Raw genomic sequence first — 24,711 nt, 5'->3', positions numbered from 1 at the left:
GGGAGGGAGGGAGGGAAGGAAGGAAGGAAGGAAGGAAGGAAGGAAGGAAGGAAGGAAGGAAGGAAGGAAGGAAGGGAGGAAGGAGACCAAAATGGATGTCATAAGAGACTCTGAAACTTGGTCTCCAGCATAGAAATGCTAAAGCAAATGGAGAAAATGAGGGAGTAAAAGAGCTGAACGGAAGTTTTCAAAGGGCAACTCTAGAAGAGAAATCAAATATTATAATGAAATGTGCAAAGGCCTGGAGTTAGAAAACCAAAAGGGAAGAACATGCATAGTGTTTCTTAATCTGAAAGAAATGGAGAAAAAATCCAGGCTTTGACTTGAAAGACTGAAAGACTGAAGGATTCTATGGGCAAAATACTGAAGGATGTTTGTTATGTTTTTGTTAAGTGCTGTCGAGTTGATTCTGACCCTGTACAGGGTTTCCAAAGAGCAGCTGGTGAGTTTGAACCACCAACCTTGCAGTTTAAACGACTCTGCAGTCTGACGCATTCACCCACAGCACCACACCAGGACTCCTTGAATGATGTAGAAAGCATCAAAAGAAGATGGAAGGAATACAGAGTCACTGTACCAAAAATAAATGGTCAATGTTCAACCATTTCAAGAGGTTGCATATGTTCAAAAGCCAATGACACTAGAGAGCCACAGTGTTTCGGATAGAGGGCCTAGTGTCAAAGCTGGACCCAGAGGAAATCAAATGGAAGATGCGTGAGGATGTATAGTCTCTTCCATATGGAACTTTCTTATCTATGTGACCCTGCTGCAAGTCATTCCATTTATCTTAAAGAAACTGGATAGCATATGAAGATTTGGCATCATATGTGAACGTAGGGTATAAAGAACCTGGAGCCAGTTTCTTTTTCTATCTGAAAATGAGAAAACCCAGAAAGATACGAAACTGATTGAATGGACCTAAAAATTCAACTTGTTGAAGAGTAAGTTTGCTCTGGTAATTGACTTTCATAGCTAAAATGTAAAGCTATTTGGGAAGTATGAAGATTTCTTGTGGTCATATTGCATCCTTAGGCCTCCATGAATGTTGGTGTAATTGTAAATAATGGTAAGCGTCCTTTTCTAGTAAGTAATAATTATAAGAGTGTTGTGTCTGAAATGGTATTCTTTTGGCATTCATTTCTGTTTACCTTTTTATTTCTGTCCAGAGTGTAGCTGTAAAGAGCCCCTAACAATTAGTCATGTTTTTTGGAAGTCAGCACATTTGAGCCCAGGACCATTAGTCTACAGTTGTAATAAATGTACCAGGAAAAAAAGAAAGAAAGAAAAAAAGCCAGTGACACTGAAGAAAGAAGACCAAGGTGCACTGAAGGAATTGGCAAAGAACAAGGCTCTGGGAATTGATGGAATGAATACAAATTGAAATGTTTCAACACACTGACGCAGCACTGAAGGCACTCACTCATCTATTCCAAGACATTTGGAAGACAAATACCTGGTCAACTGATTGGAAGAGATCCATAGACGAACCCATTCCAAAGAGAGATGACCCAATGGAATGTGGGAATCATTGGACAATATTAATAGTGCAAGCATGTAAAATTTTGCTAAAGATAATTCAAAATCAGCTACAACAGTACACTGACAGGGAACTGCCAGAGGTTCAAGCAACATTCAGATGACAATGTGAAATGAGGGATATCATTGCTGACATGAGATGGATCTTGGCTAAAAGCAGAGAATATCAGAAACATGTCTACCTGTGTTTCATTGACTATGTAAGGCTTTTGATTATGTGGATCATGACAAGCTATGGACAACATTGAAGATAATGAATGTTCTGGAACATTTAATTGTATTCATGAGGAACCTGCACACAGACCAAGAAGCAATCATTCACATAGAACTGAATGATTTACAATCAGGAAAGGTGTGTGCCAATGTTGTATTTTTTCACTATACTTATTCAATCTGTATGCTGAGCAAATAGTTTAAGAAGCTGGATTATGTGAAAAAGAAAACATGGCATCAGGACTGGAGGAAGACTCATTAACAACCTGAGATATGCAGATGATGCAACCTTGCTTGCTGAAAGTGAAGAGGACTTGAAATATTTACTGATGAAGAGCAAAGACTACCATCTTCAGTATGGATTGCACTTTATTGTAAAAAAAACAAAAATCCTTACCACTGGACTAACAAATAACATCAAGATAAATAGAGAAAAGATTGAAGTTGTCAAAGACTTCATTTTGTTCAGTTCAGCCATCAACCCTCAGCAGTCAAGAAATCAAATGACATATTGAATTAGGCAAATCTGCTGCACACGACCTCTTTAAAGTGTTCAAGGGCAAATATATCAGTTTGAGGACTGACCCAAGCCATGGTATTTGCAATAGCCTCATATGAGTAGTCCTAGTGTGGCACTGTGGAATAATGCATTGGACTGCAAGATCAGTTTGAACTGCAAGGTTGGTGGCTCAACCAACCTTGGCTATCTTATACCGGTTTGCTATGAGTTGGAACTGACTCAAAGGCACTTAACAACAACAGTAACATATGCATGTGAACGTTGGACAATGAATAAGGAAGACTGTAGGAGATTGATGCATTGAGTTATGTTGAAGAAGAATAAAGTACCATGGACTGCCATATGAACAAACAAATCTATGTTGGAAGAAGTATAGCCAGAATGCTCCTTAGGAGCTAGGATGGCAAGACTTTGTCTCTCATACTTCGAACATGTTGTCAGGAGGGACCAGTTTCTGGAGAAGGACATCATGCTTGGTAGAATGGAGGATCAGTGAAGAAGAGGAAGACCTCCGACAAGATGGATTGGCACAGTGGCAGCAGTAATGGGTTCAAGTGTGGCAATGATTGTGACGTTGGTGCAGGACTGGGCAGTGTTTCATTCTGTTGTACATAGGGTTGCTATGAATTGTTATAGACTTGACGGTACCTAACAACAACAATTGTAAGAGGCCAATTCTGTTGGGGGCACTTGCTGTCCTGAGGATCACGAAGTATTGTAGCTACTTGGTATTTGGGAAACCACTGAACAACTGTAGTCTTGGTTTCACTATTTGTGCAATGGGGCTTATACAATTGTGAATATTAAACCAGTAGATCTTTATGGACAGATTCAACAGAATACTCAGTCCTGTATTAGGTAATAAGTCAGTGTTAAAAATTATGGATGTCTGCAAGAATGTATGGTATATTTTCTATGGAAGAGCTTACTCTTTAAAACTATGTAGTCCAATATGGTGGCCAATTAAATTAACTTACTTAATTTAAATAATTTCATTAAAATGAAAATTCCTCTAAATCACTAGCTTTATTTCATGTACTCATTAGTCACATGTGGCTGGTGGCTACTACTATATTAGTGCTGAAGCAGAACATGCTCTTCATGGCAGAAGTTCTACTGGACAGAACATTACCATGGCAGTGATTCAGTGGATTGGTCCCTCCCTATTACTATGGAATCTTCTTTACTTAGGGACATTGTAATGAGTCCTGCAGAAAAGAACAGAGAAGTGCTATCTTCGACAAGATACAGTGCTGCACCAGTGCTTACATGGCCCTGGAAGGCCACCCGAGATGGGCAGATCAGGTAGACCCCTGGTGAATCTGGACTGTGAGCCTGGCCCATGGTCCCATCCGCTTTTGACACTATAGAAGGGTTCTTTGCTCTTGGTGTTCACAATCCCCATTTTTAAGCAGAGATGAAGGGTAAAAATAAAGTATTCCTTTTAGGGCAGCCGTTAGAGTGAGGATGTAATGATTCATTTGCATTTATGCAAATTGCATAATTATAGAAATTACAGTAACATTTCAATAAGAGAAATTGTCAGCCTGTCAGAATTTGGAGCCAGAGTAGGAATGGGAGACAGGAGACACTCATGGGCATAGCATGCGTTGGTAACAGAGAGAAACATCAGGAAAGTTTGTGGACTATTGGGTCGGTCGGTGCACAGAAGGATGAGCTCCAAAGAGTTCAGGCTGTCTCTAGGACCTGAAAGCTAGCAATTCTCTTGTAGAGAAAGACTGACGTCATTGAGCAAGCCCTTCAGGCGGAATCCAGTTTCTTCAGAACCTGATGCTTCCTTTGACTCAGAGATTGTCACCAGGGCTAAAGGGAGTGCTTGTTTGAGGATGGGGTGGGGTGGGGACAAAATGCTGAGAGATAGACACTTCATGATTTTGAAATTATAACTGCTTTAGACATAACATTTTCAATTTCTTCTGCTTGCTCCCTAAATACCAAAGGTGAAGTTGCCTGCTTGTCTCTCTAAGTTCACTGTTTGAAGAGCCATGGTTTCAGAATACATGTGCTTGTCTTACTCTTATTTCACTGTCTTTTGGTCTAGCTGTATCAATTTATAATTCAGGTATTTTCAAATCCACCTAAATATGACCCACTTAGCAGCATCTTGCCAGACTGCCTTGGCAGTTACTGGTATCCCTGACAAAGTTGTCTCATCCACTATCTGGAACTTCAGGATCCAGAGTTGGCCTGAATGACATTTTGACGGGAAGATGCATTGAAAAGGCATCTGGTCTCACTTAATTCTAACTTGTCCCTGGGTTAATAAGTACTTTATCATACGGCCAGGGGACTGGTTATTACCTCCTTTGAACCTTCCAGAACCATAACAAAGGGGAGGGTAAAAGACCCTAATACTAAAAATAAATTATTAGGAAAGGTTTATAATTATTTTTGGGGCAGGAATAAAGATTTTTAAATAAAGGAATTTTGAGTGTGTTATTTCAGAGAGCTGTAGAGAACCTTGTGGTTGTTGTTAGGTACTGTTGAATTTATAAAAACACTGCTTATTCCTGCGTAAGCCTCAAAATCGTTGCTGTGCTGGAGTCCATTATTGAAGACATTATGTCAGTTCATTTCATTAAAGGTCTTCCTGTTTTTTGGTGCGCCTCTACGTTACCATGCAGGATATCCTTCTCCAGGGCCTGGTTTCTCTTGATAACTTGTCCAAAGTTCTAGAGATGAAGTCACGCCTCCTTGCTTCCAAGGAGCAACCTGGCTGTACTTCAAACAAAACAGATTTGTTCATTCTTCTGGCACTCCATGGTACACTCAGCATTCTCCACCAACACCATAACTCAAAGTCTTCTCCAGTCTTTCTTATACATTGTCCAGCTTTCACATGCATATGAGACGATTAAAAATACCATGGATGGGGTCACACGCACCTTAGTCTTCAAAGTGACATTTTTGCTTTTTATAACACTTTAAAGAGGTCTTTGCTGCAGCTTTGCCCAATACAATATGTTGTTTGATTTCTTTCTTTTATTTATTTATAAAAATAAAACATTCATTTTTGTGATCTTAACTTTTACATTGAGATTTTTAAAATAAGTTTTTATTGTGAATTGAGTGATAGTTTATATGGGAGAGTATCAGCTTTATATTCATCCTATCGTATTTCATTTCACTGCAATGATTTCAATCCCTTCCATGAGTCATTTTTCAACAGCATTTGCTTCCAATCTCTCTGGATTTTTTTGGGGATGTACACTGAAGCACTCAGGAAGATATAACCATTCACACAACCAAAGGTTATACCCTGCATACCAGCCCCCCCATCCGCCAGCACACAGCCCCTCTCTCTCCTTGATTCTAGAGTCCCCAGCCACTCTGTGTCTCCACATCATTGTTTCAGCTGTTGTTTGATTTCTTGACTACTGATCCCAGGGGTGTTGATTTTGGATCCAAGTTAAATGAAATCTTTTAAACATTTCTCCAGTACCATGATTTTGTTTATTGGTGCAGTTATGAGGATTTTTGTTTTATTTAATGTTGAGGCATAATTCATACTGAAGTCTTTGCTATTCATTAGTATGTGCTTCAGGTACTCTTTACTTTCAGTAAGCAAGGTTGTGTCATCTCCATATCACAGATTGTTAATGAATCTTCCCCAGTCATGATGCTGCGTTCTTCTTCATATATTCTAGTGTATTGAATTATTTGCTCAGTCTACAGGTTAAGTTAGTATGGTGAAAGGTTACAATGCTGACACACACATTTCCTGATTTTAAACCATATAGTATAATCTTATTCTGTCCAAACAACTGCTTCTTGGTCTATGTACAGGTTCCATATAAGTACAATTAAGTGTTCTGGAATTATCATTTTTCTCAATGCTGTCCATAATTTGTTATGATCCACATGGTCAAATGGGTTTACATAGTCTATAAAACACAAGTAAATATCTTTCTGGTATTTTGCTTCAGCCCAAATCCATCTAACAACAGCAGTGATATCCCTTGTTGCATATCCTCTTCTGAAACGGTCTTGAATCTCTGGCAGTTCTCTGTCAATATATGGCTACAACCACTTTTAAATTATCTTCAGCAAAATTTTACTTGCATGTGAAAATAATGATACCATTCCACAATTTTTGCATTTGTTGGGTCAGCTTTCTTTGGAATGGGCACAAAGATGCATCTCTTCCTGTTGGTTGGCCAGGGAGTTTTCTTCCAAATTTCTTGGTATAGACATATGAGCACTTCCAGCATTACACCCATTTATTGAAACATGTCAACTGATAAACTGATTTTTCATCAATTCCTAAAGACTTATTTTTCACCAAAACCTTCAGTGCAGTTTGGACTTCTTCCTTCATGAAGATGTCTAGTGGATATGACAGGAGATGTCATTAAGAATACAGATGTGGGGTTGTCACTTCAAAGAATGGGCTCTAGTCTGGGACAAGAGGGTTATCCCGAGAGAGTATACAGTGAGAAGAGGTGAGAAGAAAATTTTGAACCCTGGAGGCACTGAAAGAGTTACAGCCTATGAGAAGAGAATGATCAGGAAGGCCATGGACAAAGATCAGAGGAGATTCCTGAAACCAGATTAACTTAAGTCAAAGCTTCTGTTCTGTTATTGTTGTTACCATCGAGTTCCAACTCACAGTGACCCTACGTACAACAGAATGAAATGTTGCAAGGTCTTGCAACATCCTCATAATTGAGTGTGCATTTTAGGCCAGTGTTCTGCCACTATGCCAATCATCTTGCTGAGGGTTTTCCTCTTTTTTGCTGACCCTCTGTTTTACCAAACATGATGTTCTTCTCTAGGTAACATGTTTGAAGTATGAGAGATGAAGTCTCACTATTCTCACTTCTAAGGAACATTCTGGCTGTACTACTTCCAGCACAGATCTGTTTGTTCTTAGGACAGTCCATGGTACTTTTAATATTCTTTGCCAACACCGTAATTCAAATGCATTGATTCTTCTACGATCTTTATTCATAGTCCAACTTTCACATGTATATGAGACAATTGAAAATAACATAGGTTGGGTCAGGTGCACCTTAGTCCTCAAACTGATATCTTTGCTCTGGAACACTTCTAAGAGATCTTTTGTAGTGGATTTGCCTAAAGCAATATGCCATTTTATTTCTTGACTGCTGCTTCCATGAGTATTGATTGTGGATCCAAGCAAGATGAAGTTCTTAACTATTTCAATCTTTTTCCCATTCATCATGATTTTTTTTTTTTTTTATTGGTCCAGTTGTGAGGATTTTTGTTTTCTTTATATTGAGGTACAATGCATACTGAGGCTGTGGTCTTTGATCTTCATTAGTTAAATATTTTAAGCCCTCTTCACTATCACACTTCAGTCTTAAGTAATCAAAGTAATTGGAAGAAAGAAAAATGGCCTCCATGTATAAATATTCACTTATTCTTGCATTTAACATCCATGTTCTTGAACTCACTCCATCCACATGAGCTATACATAGTCTCCAATAGTGAAAAATATATACAGTAGAAGTTAAATTAAAAATGCTAAGGACACATTGGCATTATTTAGGGAAAGATCCTGCGGTCAGTGAATCCAGGCATCAAACACTTACCACAATGAGTGCGACCACAGACAGTGTGTAGTAGATCGAATCTCTCAGCAGGCACCAGGAGGAAAGAGCCACTACCTAAAGAAAAAGGGGAAAGACAAAATGAAACAGGTATTAGACTATGCAAATGAGAAACCATGAGAATTGCAGGCTCTATTTATGGTGTTGGAGGAGAATATTGAAAGTGCCGTGGGCTGCCAATAGAACCAATAAATCCATTTTGGAAGAAGTGCAGCCAGAGTGCTCCTTGGAGGACAAGATGGCCAAACTTTGTCTCTCATACTTCAGACATACTGTCAGGAGGGATAAGTCCCTGGAGAAGAACTTGTCTGGTAAGGTGGAGGGTCAGAGAAAAAGAGGAAGACCCCCAACGAGATGGATTGGCCAAGTGGCAGCATCGATGAACTCAAGCATGGTAACAGTAGTGAGGTTGGCCCAGGATTGGGCAGTGTTTCATTCTGCTGTGCATAAGGTTGCTATGAGTCAGTACCAACTCGATGGCACCTAACAACAACAACATTTGTTTCATAAACCAGGACTCTAGGGAAGGTGCAATGAGGTCAAGAGGAACCTTTGGGGTGATGTCACCATCAGAAGAGTCCTGTGTCTCCCACAAATCTAACATTAGGGTGCACTTTCCCTACGCCTCTGTCAATGACTCTAACACCTGCCTTGCACAACCTCACACTCCTCCATGAATGGAGCCAGCAGAGCTGAGCATGGGCAAGCCATTCTGCAGTCTCCTATGGCTCCCCACATTGCCCTATCTGACTGACCTTGTTGATGCATGACCCCTGGTTTAATAAAAATAAACAAATAAATGAAAGACTGATTTTTATACAAATTTGGAGAAACTACTACTTTTAGCAACTGGGGAATGTTCATTTAAAGAGCCATTGCTCTAATGAGAGGGGCCAAAGGCACTGCTGGAGTCTAACTAATCCTTGGTGCTCTGCATCCAGACCTTAGGCAGGAGGAGTTCACCAGGGGATCCTGGGCTGAGGCTCATGTGGGGCAGATAGGGTCAGGGTGAGTGGATATTCCAGATAAAGAAACACCCCTATTCTGATGAAAAGTAATTTCTCCTTGGTAAATACTGCAAAGTATCTTTTTGAGGTATACATCACATTTTTTCTTTTTTATTAATTCACTGAGTAGGTCCATTTTTGGCAGATCTACACAAGGGCTGCAGCTTCGAATAGTCCACAGTGCCACACTAGAAAGTGGTTCCTGGGGTGTCATTTGCATATTCCATCCTCCCTAGAAAAGTGCCAACTACACCCTCTCCTCCGCCCCATTGCCAGAGACTAGGCATCTGGCTATTTTTGTCCTTTTTCTGGTGAGTGATAAAGGATCCAGCAAATGCTACCTCTTGGCCAGGCTCATGAAAGACATACACTGCAACAAAGACAAGAAAAAAAGGGACTTCATAGATAAGGACAGAGTTTCTTGCCTCCTCTTTCTCTCCTGCTGTGACAATCTAAAAAGAAAAGATCAGGCAAACTCAGACCAGAGAAGGTCTGTGGATTCAAATAATGCGAAAGACATAACTTAAATGGAACCATAAATGAATAATGAGGCCAGTCTCTCTCAATATTTTTCCCTTGTTATATGGACACTTAGGTATTTTCTGTTGCTGATTTTGCCTTGTTAGGTTTTGTATTTGCAGATCTAAGTTACAGATGATGGGGTTTTCGAGAAAGGAAATGACACCATAGGAATCACTTTAGCACAAATACAAAGTATTCTTTACACTTTGATCATTCTATCCTTGTATTGTAAGTTCTTAGAACCTGAGGTCATCCATCACTCACCATCTACGAAATAGATTCAATCATTCATTTTCCAGCAGGTCATAAAAGGTTGTGAATATTTATTCAATGTGCTATAATTGTGCAAATGAGTTTAAATAGGTAGCAAATGTCAATTCTTTGAAAAAAAATCATGGGCTTTTAGTTAAAGATGGCAGATTGAATAATGTGATTACCTTTGTGCTTTCCTATTATACTATGAAAATATTAGTAGAGAGATTCTTTTTAAAAAAATAATAATAATTAAAAAAAGACACAAATCCACCAGGCACAGAGAACAGTAGATGCAAAGTATGGAACCTGTCGGCAGTGAAAGATTGGGTCTTTTGGGTCTGGTTCTGAGGGTAGGACCACACCTGAGACTACTGAGTGCTGATGGGCCCTGATGCTATCTAAGCATCAGGAGGCTTGGTGAGGCCAGTTAAAGTCCAGGAAGCTAGAGACTCACTGGAGTTTCCCCTGACTGGAGAGTGAGAAGTAAGATTCTTGAAGCAGTGGTTAGCATGCCCCTGGGGATGGGGAAGTTCTGCACCGAATAATCACCACCCCACCCCGCCCCACCCCACCTCCCTAATACTTCTCTTAGGGTAGAGCTATCAGTATGACAGATAAAGGGACTGTAATATTTGTCAAAATACTACATTGGCACCAGAAGCAGCAGAAGTTCTGGACCCTGTAGAAGGCAGAGCTGGGAGTAAATACCAGCAGAGACAGGAGAAGCAGAGGCCAGCATCTGCTGAACAGAGAATGGCAGCAAAGTGGGCAGAGTGAAGTGGGCAGAGAACTGTCACATGCTTAGGACTGCAGCAGCAATAGAGACCAGGAGTAGTCCTGGGCAGCATGAGCGACAGGCCAAGCAGCGGTACAGAGTGCCTGTGGGAAGCACTAGAGGTCCTGTCCAGGGTACAGGGAGCCTGTCTGTTGAGCACACCCTGCACAGGGGTTGCCCTTCAAACAGTTGTGTTTTGATAGATGCCAGTCCCAGGCTGTCAGGGCTGAACCAACAGCAAAGGGTCCAGTGATGTAATATTGTTGTTGTTAAGTGCTGTTGAGTCGATTTCGATTCATAGCGACCCTGTATATGGTTTCTGAAGAGCAGCTGGAGACCTTGCAGTTCAAACAGCTTTGCAGACTGATGCATTAACCCACAGCGCCACACCAGGACTCCAGTGATATAATGTTGCTATTGTTATTGTTAAATACCGTGGAGTCAGTTCCGACTCATAATGACCCTGTACAGGGTTTCCGAGGCTGTAAATCTTGGGAGCAGAAAGCCTCATCGTTCTCCTGCGGAATGGCTGGTAGTTTTGAACTTCTGACCTTGAGGTTAGCACAGCCCGATTCATAACCACTAATAGTAAACATTAATACCGCATCATAAAGCTATAATTTAGGAGTGAGCATTGATTCCTATACATTGTTTGCTCTCTCTATATGCTGTTTGCTGTCCAATTTCCATGTGCTAATGTTCTTAGAGTGTCTGTGTGCTCTGGCTCTGATTGGATGGAAGTGATATTTATGAACAACATGTGCATCATAGATATGGCATGTGTGCATCTCAGGAGAGAAGACCAAAATAACAAAATTTTGGAAGCTGAAAAGCAAACGAACTATTGATAGTTCAACTTGCTTTGAGGGAAGCTCTAAACACCTGTGTGAAAATTGCCTGAAAAAAACTAGAACAGCTTTATATTTTTCAACAAAAAACACTGGAAGCTAGAAGGAAATGGAGTAGTGGCTTTTATATAACGGAGTAAATAGATTTAAACTCAGAATTTTATGTCTAACCAAATTATTAATTGTTGTTGTTGTTAAGTGCAGTTGAGTCGGTTCCAACCCATAGTGACTCTATATAGGGTTTCCAAGGAGTAACTGGTGAGTTTGAACCTTGCAGTTCAAAATGACTTTGTAGTCCAGTGCATTAACCCACAGTGCCACATTAAAGTAAGCATTAAAATGATACTTAAAATGAGAAAACAAAATGTGAGCTGTCTCAAAAGTTCACCTTTCCTTAAAAATACCTGGAGGATATACTCCACCATAATAAGGGATAAATTTAATTTGCTACGTGGAATTATGAAAGACACTCAGGAATCTATATTAAGAGATGTGAAGAAAATTTCCAGAATGTTGATGAAAGGAGATTTGAGAAGGATGGCAAAAGGAGATTCCAAAAGGAACCTTGTACAGTATAGGTTAAGAAAGCAACTTGCAATTAGAGGAGATCAGAAGACCCCCCCCCCCAAAGTAATGACTGAAAAAAAAAGTTCCAAAATGATGAAATATCTGATAGTTTTGAACTCACTGAGAGAAAAGAGTTTTGGGGAAATAGCATAGAAAACTAAACAATCAACAAAAAAGATGATTAAAAATCACTGAGAAAACAGAGTTGCTCAGAAAAAGAAAGATAGTCATTATATATGAATGGTTCAATGGTTGCATAGTCATAAAAAACTAAGCACAGACCAGACTGATGTCCAACTCTCTACTGCTTGTCAGTTTGTTGTAGAGAGGTGACTTGCATATGGCTATGATACCAGAAGCTCTAACAGTATTTTAAACACCAGTAAGGTGACTCATAGTGGAGCTTCTAGACTAAGATAAAGAAGAAGGGTCTGGTGATGCACTGAACAAATTAATCTATGAAAATCTTATGGATCACAATAGAATGCGCTCTGGTATAGTGCTAAAAGGTGAGCCTCCTAGGATGAAAGGCAATCAAAAGACACAATGGTGCAACAATGGTCATAAAGATGGAGTAGGACTGGGCAACATTTCATTGTGTTGTACATGGGGTCATCGTGAGTTGGGGCTAACGCAATGGCTATTAACAACAACAAAAAACCATTGTCCAACCCAAACTTGTGATAAAATTATTTGAGGATGATGGAAGGCAGGATAGTGGGGTAGGAGTAGAGGTGAAAGAGCTCTAAACCCTCCTTTTACAAAGTGCAAAGACAATGGAAACTACTTGAAATTGAAAAATCAAGTAACCATCTAAACATTGAGTCAATTCCAACTCACAGTGACCCTACAGTACAGCGGAGAACTGCCCAATAAGGTTTCTGAAGCTGTAAATCTTTATGGAAGTAGACTGCTTCATTTTTCTCTCTCGGAGCAGCTAGTGGGCTCAAACCACGAACCTCCTGGATAGCAGCTCAGAGCTTAACCCACTGCATTACCATAGCACTGCATGCTATTTAATCTGCTGCTATCAAGTAAGTTTTGACTCATAGCAAAACTTACTTTGGAGACTGTAAATCTTTACAGGAGCAACTAGTGGATTTGAACTTTTTTTTTTTGTGTGTGTGATATTTCTTGTTGGTTTCTTCTTAGTTTTCCTGTTTGCTTGTTCTGCTTGAAAGTTCATTTTCATGATAAATTGTGAAGTATTAACTTTCTTTGGGGTTACCTTATAGTCTACTAACTTTTCTCTCCATTTAAGAGAATCCATTGTATCCTGTAATCTATTTGACCTCCTCACCATCTGGATCTCTATTGCTATGTTTATCCTTTCTTTGACACTGATATAATTTTGATCTTTGGCTGACCTTCCAGCTCCTTTGAATTCGTTGTTGTGTTGTAGTTTTGTTCTGTTCTGGACTCTGCTATTTGTTGACTGAGTTCCAGGTGGTGTTGCCACACCTGTCAAGCTCTGGTTGTTGTCTGTTCCAAAGAACTCCCTTTGGGATGTTTTGAAGTGCTGGATTGATTTTGACATAATCTCTTAAATTCTGTTTCTCCTGCAATGTTTTGTTTGCACCATCGTATTAGATTGATAGTTTTGCTGGATAGATGAGTCTTGGTTGGTAGCTTTTTTTCTTGTAGGGTTTTGTATATGTCTCTCTATTGCCTTCTTGCCTGCATGGTTTGTTCTGAATAGTCAGAGCTTAATCTGGTTTGCTTGCCTTTATAAGTGACATTTCTCTTCTCCCTGGCTGCTTCTAGTATTCTTTCCTTGTCTTTGATTTTGGAGAGCTTGATTATTTATGTCTTGGTGACTTTCTTTTGGGGTCTATCCTTCCTGGGGTATGTTCGGTTTCCTGAATGTTTATCTTCTCTCTTTCAAGATGTTAGGGATATTTTCTTCCAGAAGCTCTTCAAGTATCTCCTTTGTGGACTTCTCTGATTCTTCCTGTTCCAGAATGCCAATGATTCTTAAGTTGTGCCTTTTCATGTTATCCAGCATGAATCTTAGATTCTCTTAAGATTTTTTTTTATCCTTTTTTCAGCTTGCTCTTCTATCTTAGCAGTATTGAGATATTTGTCTTCCAGATCGCTAGTTCTGGCTTCCATCTCTTCTATTCTGCTCCTTTCCCCTTTCAGTGTATTGTCCATTTCTGATATTTTATTATTAATCATCTGAACCTCTTTTTGCAGGTTTTGAATTGTTTCCAATGCTGTATCAATCTTATTTGATTGCTCTTGTAGTACTTTCCTGACTTTTTCCTTGTTCTCCTCCACCCCTTTTCAGAGTATTTGAATTTGTTTCCATATCATTCTTCTGAATTCTTTCTTAGGCAAATCCAAAACGTGCTCGTCCTCTTCTAGAAAGCTTTTTTCTGTCTCCAGGTCATTCGTCTTCTCAGCTACTCTCTTCTGTTTTTGGACAAGTTTTGATATCTTTTGTTCATCATTTCCAGTAGTTATGTGGTTTTTTAATGCTTAAATGGATGTTTGTTGTTGTGTTATTAAGCTTACTGGGTGTCTCCTGGTGGATATGATCAGGAGATAGGCTTCCCTTTTCACATGTAATGTTTAGCAGCTATTATTGGCTCTTGTCTCAATGGTGGAATATTATGGGGTATGCTTGTAGCTTGGCTATATGGCCACGATTGCTGTCTTTTCTTGGGTAACAAAGGGAGAAAAAGCTCCCGCCTCCAGGAAAAATGTGTGGTCAAAAGGTCCAAAAGTAGAAGCATATAAAAGCAGAGAGAAGAATCTCCACTTTGAAACAAAAATAAAATTGTGTGTATGTACTGTAGAAGCCTCCAGTAGTGGGTTGGGGTGTCCATTTGCTCAGGCCCCTCCCCTACTCACCACTGTAGAGGTGTGAAGATAGATATTGAGAAGTTAGTGGAAGAAAGATTGTTTACTATTTTGTCTCTGAAGATCAGTTAAGTATCTGTGTGTGCACAGCATAATTCTTAAAACAGTTGCGTCTTTTTATGTTGGGGTTTTACTGATTGTTTAAATGTTTTGTCTGTCAGACCAAACCTGCTTTTTTTCTTTCTAGGGAGGCAGGGGTTAATTGTCCTGCACAAGTTAACTTTAGGGTTGGGACCCACAGGCAGAAGTCAAAAAAGGTGCAGCCAAAGGATTTGCCCTTGGACCGATAGAGCTTTTCTCTTTATGCCATGGGAAAGCTGTGGTCTCAACGCTGGACATTTTTTGAGGGTGCACACCCACCCACCTGAAGACGTCTGGGCTGGGCAAAGAGGGCACGACAGGGCAGAGGAGGAAAAACCACCATGTAAAATGTCTCCACACCTCTTTGCACAAATGTGGCTTCCCTGCTTTTAATGAAGGTTCCCTTTGCCAGTCTGTCTGTAGTCCCGCTCTTGGACTTCTGCCCGGGCAGGATGGCTGCAGAAGAAGTCCTGTGCCAATTTCTTAAAATGCAATGTTTTCCTTTACACCGTGATTTTTTCTGCTTCTGGTTGTGGGAAACTGATGCTCAGACCCTTATGCTACAGCCAGAGCTCTGGTGTAGTTTCGTGAGAGCCACATCTCTGGGTTTTCAGCCCTTCCCCCATGCAGCCTGCCCTACCTGACTTTGCTCTGCCTCCACCAACCGGAAGTCAAGACTTGAACTGTTTTTTAGTTAGCAGTCCAATGTTTAATCCATGGTTCCACATAAAACTGTCCTTGTGTTTATTCTGACTCATAGTAACCTTAAGTAGACCGTAAACCTTTATGTCACTACTCACTTGTCAGTTTGCTATACTGTGGTGACTTGTGTGTTGCTGTGATGCTGGAAGCTAAGCCACTGATGTTTTAAATACCAATAGGATCACCCATGGTACACACGATACAGTGCAGCTTCCAGACAGAGGAGGAAGATGCAGAAGCCAACCGTTTCTGAATGATTATTCACTGAAAACCCTATGAAAAACAGCAGCAGAACATTGTAAGAGACAACGATGGGAAATGAGCCCTTCAGGTTGGAAAGCCCTCAAAATAAGACTGGGGAAGAACTGTCCCCTCAAAGTAGAGTTGCTTTAATGATGTGAATGGAACAAAACTCTTGGGACCTTCCTTTGTTGATGTGGCATAGCTCAACATCCATTAATAACTGGAACCTGGAATGTTTGAAGTATGAATCTAGGAAAATTGGAAGTCTTCAAAATTGAAATGGAACACATAAAGATCAATATCCTAGGCATTCATGAGCTGAAATGGACTGGTATTGGCCATTTTGAATTGGATAATCATATGGTTGACTATGGAGTACAGGTGTGGAGCTGTAGAATAAGCACTGGACAGTTGACCCCAAAATTCGCAGCTGAAACTCATCAATCGCTCCTGGAAAACCCTATACAGGAGTTGCGATGAGTCGGAATCTACCCAGTGACACACAACGAAAACAACAGCAATGGTTGAAGATGCTGAGAATTACAAACTGAAGAGGAATGGCATCACATACATTATCAAAAAGAACATTTCAAGATGCATCAGGAAGTACAATAATGTCCAGGATATGGTGCTATGGGTTAATGCGCAAGATTGCAAAACAGTTTGAACTGCAAGGTTGGTGGTTCAAGCTCACCAGCAGCTCCTTGGAAGCCCTATACAAGGTTATTATGGGTTGGAACTGACTAGACAGCATTTAACAATAACAACATACCAAGAAGACCAGTTAGTACCATTATTATTCAAATTTATACACCAATCACTAACACCAGTTCTGATTAAATTGAAGAATTCTCCCCACTTCTTCTGCCCGAAATTAAGCAAACAGGCAATCAAGACTTATTGATAGTTACTGGTGATCGAAATGTGAAAGTTGGAAACAAAGTTGGAAGGATCAGTAGTTGTAAAATGTGGCCTTAGTGATAGAAATGATACTGGAATTCACAGGATAGAATTTTGCAAGACAAATAACTTGCTCATTGCAGATACCTTTTCTAAACAATGTAAATGGTGACTGTACAAGAGGACCTTACACAGGAATCAAAGTGACTGTGTCTGTGGAAAGAAACAATGGAGAAGATCAATAACGTCAGCCAAAATAAGGCCAGGGGCTGAATGTGGAACAGACCATTCACTGTTCATTTGCAAGTTCAGGTTAAAGCTGCAGAAAATGAAAACTTCATGAGAGTCCAAATGTAACCTTAAATATATCCTACTTGAATTTAGAGACCATCTCAAGAACAGATTTGATGCATCTGACATGACTGAAGACAAGAAGAGTTGTGGGATGACATCAAGAACATTATATAGGAAGAAAGCAAAAGGCCATTAAAAAGACAGGAAACAAAGAAAAGACCAAAATGTATGTTAGAAGAGACTCTGAAACTTGCTCTTGAGCATAAAGAAGCTAAAGCGACTAGAAAAAAAGAGAATTAAAAGATATGAAGAGAAAATTTCAAAGTAAAGTATATAATGAAATGTGCAAAGACCTGAAATTAAAAAACAAAAGGGAAGAGTATGCTCTGTATTTCCCAGGATGAAAGAACTGAAGAAAAAAAAAAAAAATCAAGCCTCAGTTTGAAATATTAATGTATCTTATTGAGTCAGAAAGGAGCTCTGGTAATGTAGCGGTTAAGAGTTGGGCTGCTAACCTCAAGGTCAGCAGTTCGAAATTACCAGCTGTTCCATGGGAGAAAGATGAGGCTTTCTGCTCCGGTAAAGATTTACAGCCTCAGAAACTCTATGCAGGGTCGCTATGTCAGAACTGACTCTACGGTATACTACCACCACTGAGTCAGAACTCACTAAACAGTACTTAACAGCATATGGACAAACTACTGAATGATGCAGGAAGCATCAAAAGAAGACTGAAGGAATATACAATTCTCTACAAAAAGAAATGGTTGATGTTCATTTCAGGAGGTAGCATATGATCCAGAACTGATGGTATTGAAGGAAGAAGTCCAAGCTGCATGGAAGGCACTAGTGAAAAGCAAGGCTCCAGGAACTGACAGAATACAAATTGAAATGTTTCAACAAACAGCACTGGAGGTTTTCATTTGTCTATGCTGAAAATTTGGAGCACGTGGTCAACAGATTGAAAACGATCCATATTTATGCCCATTCCAAAGAAAGATGATCCAACAGAATGCAGAAATTATCAAACAGTATCATTAATGTAACATGAAGTAAATTTTGCTGAAGATAATTCAAAAACGGTTGCAGGAGTACATCAACAAGGAGCAGCCAGAAATTCAAGCTGAATTCAAAAGAGGACGTAGAACAAGGGATAGCATTGCTGACATCAGATGGATCTTGGCTGAAAGCAGAGAATACCAGGAAGATATTTACTTGTGGCTTTATTGACTATGCAAAGGCATTCTACTGTGTGGATCACAACAGACTATGGATAATGTTGTGAAGCATGGATATTCTTAATTGTGCTCATGAGGAACCTGTGTACAGACCAAGACTCAGCCAATTCGAACAGAACAAGTGGATACTGAATGGTTTAAAATCAGAAAGGTGTCTGTCTTTCACCATACTTATTTAATCTGTATGCTGAGCAAACAGTTTGAGAAGATGTATTATGTGAAGAAGAAAGTGGCATCAGGATTGGAGGAATACTCATTAACAACCCATGAAATAAAGATGACACAACCTTGCTGGCTGGAGACTTAAAATATTTAGGAAGACCAAAGACTTTAGTATGGACTTTAGTATGGACTATACCTCAACTGAACGAAAATGAAAATCCTCACAAGTGGACTAATAAATAATATCATGATAAATGGAGAAATGGTTGAAGTTATCAAAGACTTCAATTTGCTTGGATCCAAAATCAACGCTCTCGGAAGCAGCAGTGAAGAAACAAAACAATGTATTACATTAGGTAAATCTGCTGCAAAAAACTTTTTAAAATGTTAAAGAACAAAGATGATGATTTGAGGACTAGTATACTCCTGAATCAGGCCATGGTATTTTTCAACTGCCTCATGCATGTGGAATAAGAAAGACTGCAGAAGACTCCATACATTTGAATTACTGTGTTGACAAAGAGTATTAAAAGTACTGTGGACGACCAGAAGAACAAACAAATACGTCTTGGAAGAAGTATGCTTCTTAGAATGCTTCTCAGAATGCTTCTTAGAAGTGAGGATGGGGAGACTTCATCTTTAGTTCTTTGGACATGTTATCAGAAGGAATTGGTCCCTGGAGAAGGACATCATGTTTGGTAATCTGGAGAAAGACCCCCAACAAGATGGACTAACACAATGGCAGCAACAAGATAACACAAACATAACAATTGTAAGGATGACATAGGATTGGACAGTGTTTTGTTCTATTGTAGGTTCACTCTAAGTTGGGACTGACCTGATGGTACCTAACAACAAAAACTCTTTATGGGGACAGAGAGTCTCCTCTTTTTCCTGTGGAGCAGTTCCTTTATCTGGACTGCTAACCTTGTGGTTAGTAACCAACTTGTAACCCACTGTGCCACCAGAGCTTCTTAATGCAACATTTGTTGTTACTGCTAAGCGCTGTCAAGATGATTCCGACACATAGTGACCCTGTATAGGGTTTTTAATGAGTGGCTGGTGTGTTTGAACTGCTGACCTTGTGATTAGCAGTCCAGTGCTTATCCTAGAGCACCACACCAGAGTGTCATGCCACACTTAGAGGTATGCTATTTGGAAATATGTGAAACAACCGAAAGAGTGGATGAAGTTGCCTTAAAAGACTTAGAAATTGGTAGGGTGGCACTGGAAGGCTGTTGCTTTTCATAATAGGCCTTTGAGGATTGGTTCCCTCTTAAATAAATGGTTATTTATTTGGTTATGGTTATTTGTTAAATGGTTACCTTTAACAAAAATAAAAACGTTAAAAAGTACAACACAATTTATTGTTAGGTGTTAGGCACAGTTAAATTGGTTTCAAGTCATAGAGACTTTGTGTACAACAAAATAAAATACTGCCTGTCCTACAGTATTGGGTATATTGTTGTGGTCATTGTGTCAGTCCATCTCATTGACAGTCTTCTTGTTTTGTGCTGACTTTTTACGTTAGCACATGTAACATCCTTCTCCAGGCACTAGTACCTCATGATAACATGTCCAAAGTATGTGAGACAAATTCTCATTATCCTTGTTTCTAAGGAGCATTCGAACTGTACTTTTTCCAAGGCAGATTTATTTGTTCTTTTGGCAGTCCATGGTATATTCAATATTCTTCCCCAATAGTACAATTCAAAGGCATTCATTCTTTGGTCTTGCTTATTCATTGTCCAGTTTTCCAAAATATATCAGGTGACCTAAAGTACCCTGGTTTGGGTCAGGCACACCTTAGTTTTCAAAGTGATATCTTTGGCTTTTAACACTTTAAAGAGAGCTATTGTAGAAGATCTGACAATATAGATTATTCACCTAGATTTATTGCTGCAGGATATACAGCTTGCACTATGTCTAAGTGCCAAATTTGGATAAATAGTAATACATTTCTCTCTTCTTATTAATAGAGTTGTTTTTAATGTCTCAAATGTCATCAAACTTAAGCCTCAGGTTCCAAGTCTATATTTAGAAAAACCACAATTTTCCATAGAAACAATAAACCAGATGATAAGTAGGAAGGAGTCAAAACAGATAATAATGCCTTTTTATAATTTAGAAGAAATTAAATTAAGGCATAAACTACCCACATTGCTTGTAATTTTGCAATAGTTTACATAAAAACTGTGACCATGAATTAATGTCTACTTCTTCCTTGCCTTTTTGTGACCACCATTCACCACAATAAACCCAAATCCAGTTACCATTATGTTGATTCTGATTCACAGTGACCCTGTGTGTGTCAGAGTAGAACTATGCTACAAAGGGTTTCAATGGGTGGTTTTTTTGGAAGTAGATAGATAACCAAGAGTTTCTTCTGAAGTGCCTCTGAGTAAACATGAACCTCCAACCTTTGGTTAGCAGCTGATCATGCTAACCATTTGTACCACCCAGGGATTCCATTCATCACAATAGAAATATTAATCAGAAACTTTCAGTAAATAAGGGAATTTAAAAGATTAATTAAATTCTCACAGTGACCTGCTACTCTCATTTGCCAACAAATGAAGTTTGGTAAAAGCGAGGTGCTTGATCAAAACTACAAAGCTTGCAGTGAAGTGCTAGAATTTGAATTCAGGCATGTCCTTACATATTGTGGTACAGTCCTCCATTGGTTGCAAAGCTGAAAACCAGGCATCGATTATTTATCATTGCATCCCATGGAAATTTAATTTTCTTACTTATTTGAAGGCTTTATGCTGGTGTATTAGAGGTGGTGGTCAAATGAGAGAAGAAGTAGAAGTGCAAGACACAGGAGTAGTGACCACAGCTCAATTTGAAAAATAAAATACTTTGCAGAGATTCAGGTCAGCAATCAAAGCAGAAAGGAGTTATCCTAAGCACTACAGATGCCCAAGTATGTACATAGTGCATGAACAAGAGATTCAGTGAAAAAAATACTGTTAATTCAGTTAGTTAAAAAATATTTAAAAATCAATGCAGTTCAATGATATCACCTTCCACAAGCCTGAATACACTTTGCTATGGGGTCTAAGTGTTTCCCTTTGCTTCTCCATGCAAGAGTCTTTTATGTCCAGATGGAAACCAACCACCATATGGTAGCTCAGGCTCTGAGCTCCATTTACTGAAAGAGGTTATGCACCACAATGGGAGGCTCTTGGGCATCTGTTGGGTTAGAGGAAGTGGTGGATGGCAGGTGTCATTCAACTCATACAGGGAGAGAGTCTTGAGATGATAGCTCATCTTCTTTAGCACTTTGGAAAATAATTCAAAGGAAGAAAGACAAGTCACCCTGGTGAAAAGATCAGAACTGAGGTGCTGTGAGAAAACCAACAGTGAGAAATCTGCCCCCATTAATCAATAATGCAGAAATGACCAAAGGTCAGAAACTTACAAAGTCCTTCATAAATTAAGACATGATTTATCTTATCTTCTAGTTCTAGGAATCCCTCCCAGCTAGAATTTCATTGTGATATTTCTTTTCTATTTCTGGGGTGTGTTTTACACATTCTCTGTTGCTATGCAGCTTCGCTTTTCTTCTTACCATTTCATTTCAAAGTGGCATGATGAAAACTAAAATGAAACAACAAAACAAATCACACTTCCCAAACAGAGAAAAACAAATTTCTTTTATTCAATGTTGAGTCATAATCTTCTGGAATTCTCACTCCTTTTAATTCTTTATGAGAAAGCAATATCTTTTCATGTGTATGGAGATGCACTGCAAATAGACATATGGCGATTTATGTATATGTGGAGTCCTGGTGTGGCGCTGTGGGTTAATGCACTGGACTGCACGGTCAGCTTGAACTGCAAGGTTGCCTGTTCAAGTTCACCAGCCTTTCTTTGGAAACCCCATACAGGGTCGCTATGGGTTGGAACCAACTCAATGGCAATGAACAACAATTTATGTATGTGTTCTATCACCTGTCTGTAAGTTTGTCATGCTGTGGTGATTTGTATTTGCTGTGATGCTGGAAGCTATGCAAATGATACCTCAAGTACTAGCAGGGTCATCATGTGGTGACTAGGTTTCAGGACCTGGAAACATTGCACTCTGCTATGTATAAGGGTGCCATGAATCAGATTTGACTTGATGACAGCTATCTGTGTAGATATATCGCTTGTTTCGTTGTGCGCTGTTGAGTTAATTTTGACTAATAGTGACCTTATAAGTAACTGCCCATTAGGGCTTTCTGGGATTTAATCTTTTTGAGAGATGATCACTGTGCCAGTGTGATTAGCCATCTAGTGTCTATTCTACATTGCCATACCAGGACTCCACATACATATATAGTATACATAGGAGGGATCTTTAAAATGCAAGGAAAATGTATATTATGAAAAAACTATGCAAGATTTCAAATTTTTTGTCACTAAAACAAACTCATACTAACTTGTTATAACATGTTTGGACAGGATCTAGTTTGAGGCACTAAGAAGAATAAAACATAGGTTTGAAAAGAGTCCTTAACAGAGCAAAGTGTATTCTGATAAAACTGTAGCAAGAATAAACATCAAATTTATGGTGAAGCTTGGGCAAAATAATGGTGAAATCACTGATGCTTTATGAAAAGTTGATGGGAACATTGCCCCAAAGAAATCATCAGTTTACAAATGGATAACCCATTTTAAGAAGGAAAAAGATGCTGAAAATGAAGCCTACAGTGGCAGACTATCTAGATCAATTTGCAAGGAACAATCTTGCTTGTGTACTAATTGACTAATTGAAGAGGACCTAAGATTATTAGCAGGAAAAAAAAAAAAAGACAACAACATATATATCTCAATTGGTTCAGCTTAACAATTCTGACTGAAAAATTAAAGTTGAGCAAACTTCCTGCTCAATGAGTTCCAAAACAGTTGCACTCAGATCAGCTGCAAACATGAGCAGACTTTTCACTGGAAATTTTAAACAGGCAGGATCAAAATCCTGGAGAATTTCTTGGAAGAAATGTAACAGGATAGGAAACTTTGGCTTTGCTAGTATGATCCTAAAGACAAAGCACAATCACAGCAGTGGCTACATGAAGAGATGGAAGTGGGCTGGTCAAAGCAAAAGTGGATCAGTGAAGAACAAAGGTCATGGCATCAGTTTTTTTAAGGATGTCCAAGGCATTTTGCTTATTGACTTTCTGTAGGGCCAAAGAATAACAACATATGCTTATTATGAGAGTGTTTTGGGAAGGTTAGTCAAAGCTTTAGCAGAAAAAACACCCAGAAGTGCTACACTAGAGAGTCCTTCTACACTGCAACAATGATGCTGGTCATTTCTCTCATCAAACCAGGGCAATTTCACAAGGTCCTCGATGGGAAATCATTATGGATTCACCTTTCAGTTGATTTGGCTTCTTCTGACTTTGGTTTCCTAATCTTAAAAAATCTTTAAAGGCCACCCATTTTTCTACAGTTAATAATATAAAATAAAGCTTCACTAATGTGAATCCTGGTGTGGTGTTGTCCTGGTGTGGCACTGTAGGATAAGCACTGGACTACAAAGTCAGTTTGAACAGCAAGGTCAGTGGTTTGAACTCACCAGTAGCTCTTTGGAAACTCTATATGGGGTAACTATGAATTGGAAATAACTTGAAGACACTTAACAATAATCATAGTATGAGTCCTGGTGTGGTGCTGTAGGATAAGCACCGGACCACAAGGTCGATTTGGACAATAAGGTCAGCAGTTCAAACTCACCAGCCATTCCTTGGAAGCCCTATACAAGGTTGGTATGAGTTAGAACTGACTTCACAGTGTTTAACAACAACAAAAATATGATTATGGAACCCTTGTGTGGCACTGTAGGATAACATACTGGACCAAAAGGTCAGTTTGAACCACAATGTTGGTGTTTCAAACTTACCAGCTACTCCTTGGAAACCCTATACAGGTCACTATGAGCTGGAATCAACTCGATTGTCCTTAACAACAATAAAAAATATGGTTAAATTCCCAGGACCCTTAGTTCTTTAGGTATTTACTAAATGGCTGGTATCATTGCTTATAAAAGTTTCTTGACCATGATGAGAAATAAAGTTTATATTTTGTATTTTTATTTTTTAATTCAAATTTTCCACAAATTTTTTGAATACCCCTCATACATATCATGTTATATACAAAGGTTCTTCGAAAGTTCATGGGAAAATTCCATTATCTTTGAATTCTATTTTTCTACAACCTTTTTGAAGTTCCCTAATAGTCCTGGTGTGGCGCTGTAAGATAAAGTACTGGATTGCAAAGTTGGTTTGAACCACAAGGTTGGCAGTTCAAATTCACCAGCTGCTCCTCAGAAACCCTATACAGGGTTGCTATGAGTAGGAATTGACTCAAAGGAACAGCAATTATATATACAATTGCATAAT

General features: G+C 39.2%; 1 protein-coding gene across 1 annotated transcript in view; it reads right to left on the bottom strand.

Moving 5' to 3' along the window:
- The window catches only part of SLC24A3 (solute carrier family 24 (sodium/potassium/calcium exchanger), member 3), an 820,359-nt gene that overhangs the window by 105,955 nt on the left and 689,693 nt on the right, over positions 1-24,711 (bottom strand). The window contains exon 7 of the mRNA XM_006860745.1: positions 7,846-7,920. Coding sequence (XP_006860807.1) covers positions 7,846-7,920 — 75 coding nt within the window. The remainder of the gene's footprint in view (positions 1-7,845; positions 7,921-24,711) is intronic.

This window comes from Chrysochloris asiatica, unplaced genomic scaffold (assembly GCF_000296735.1).
Source record: "Chrysochloris asiatica unplaced genomic scaffold, ChrAsi1.0 scaffold00039, whole genome shotgun sequence".
Lineage (NCBI taxonomy): Eukaryota > Metazoa > Chordata > Mammalia > Afrosoricida > Chrysochloridae > Chrysochloris > Chrysochloris asiatica.
This window is presented reverse-complemented; position numbering and strand designations above follow the sequence as displayed.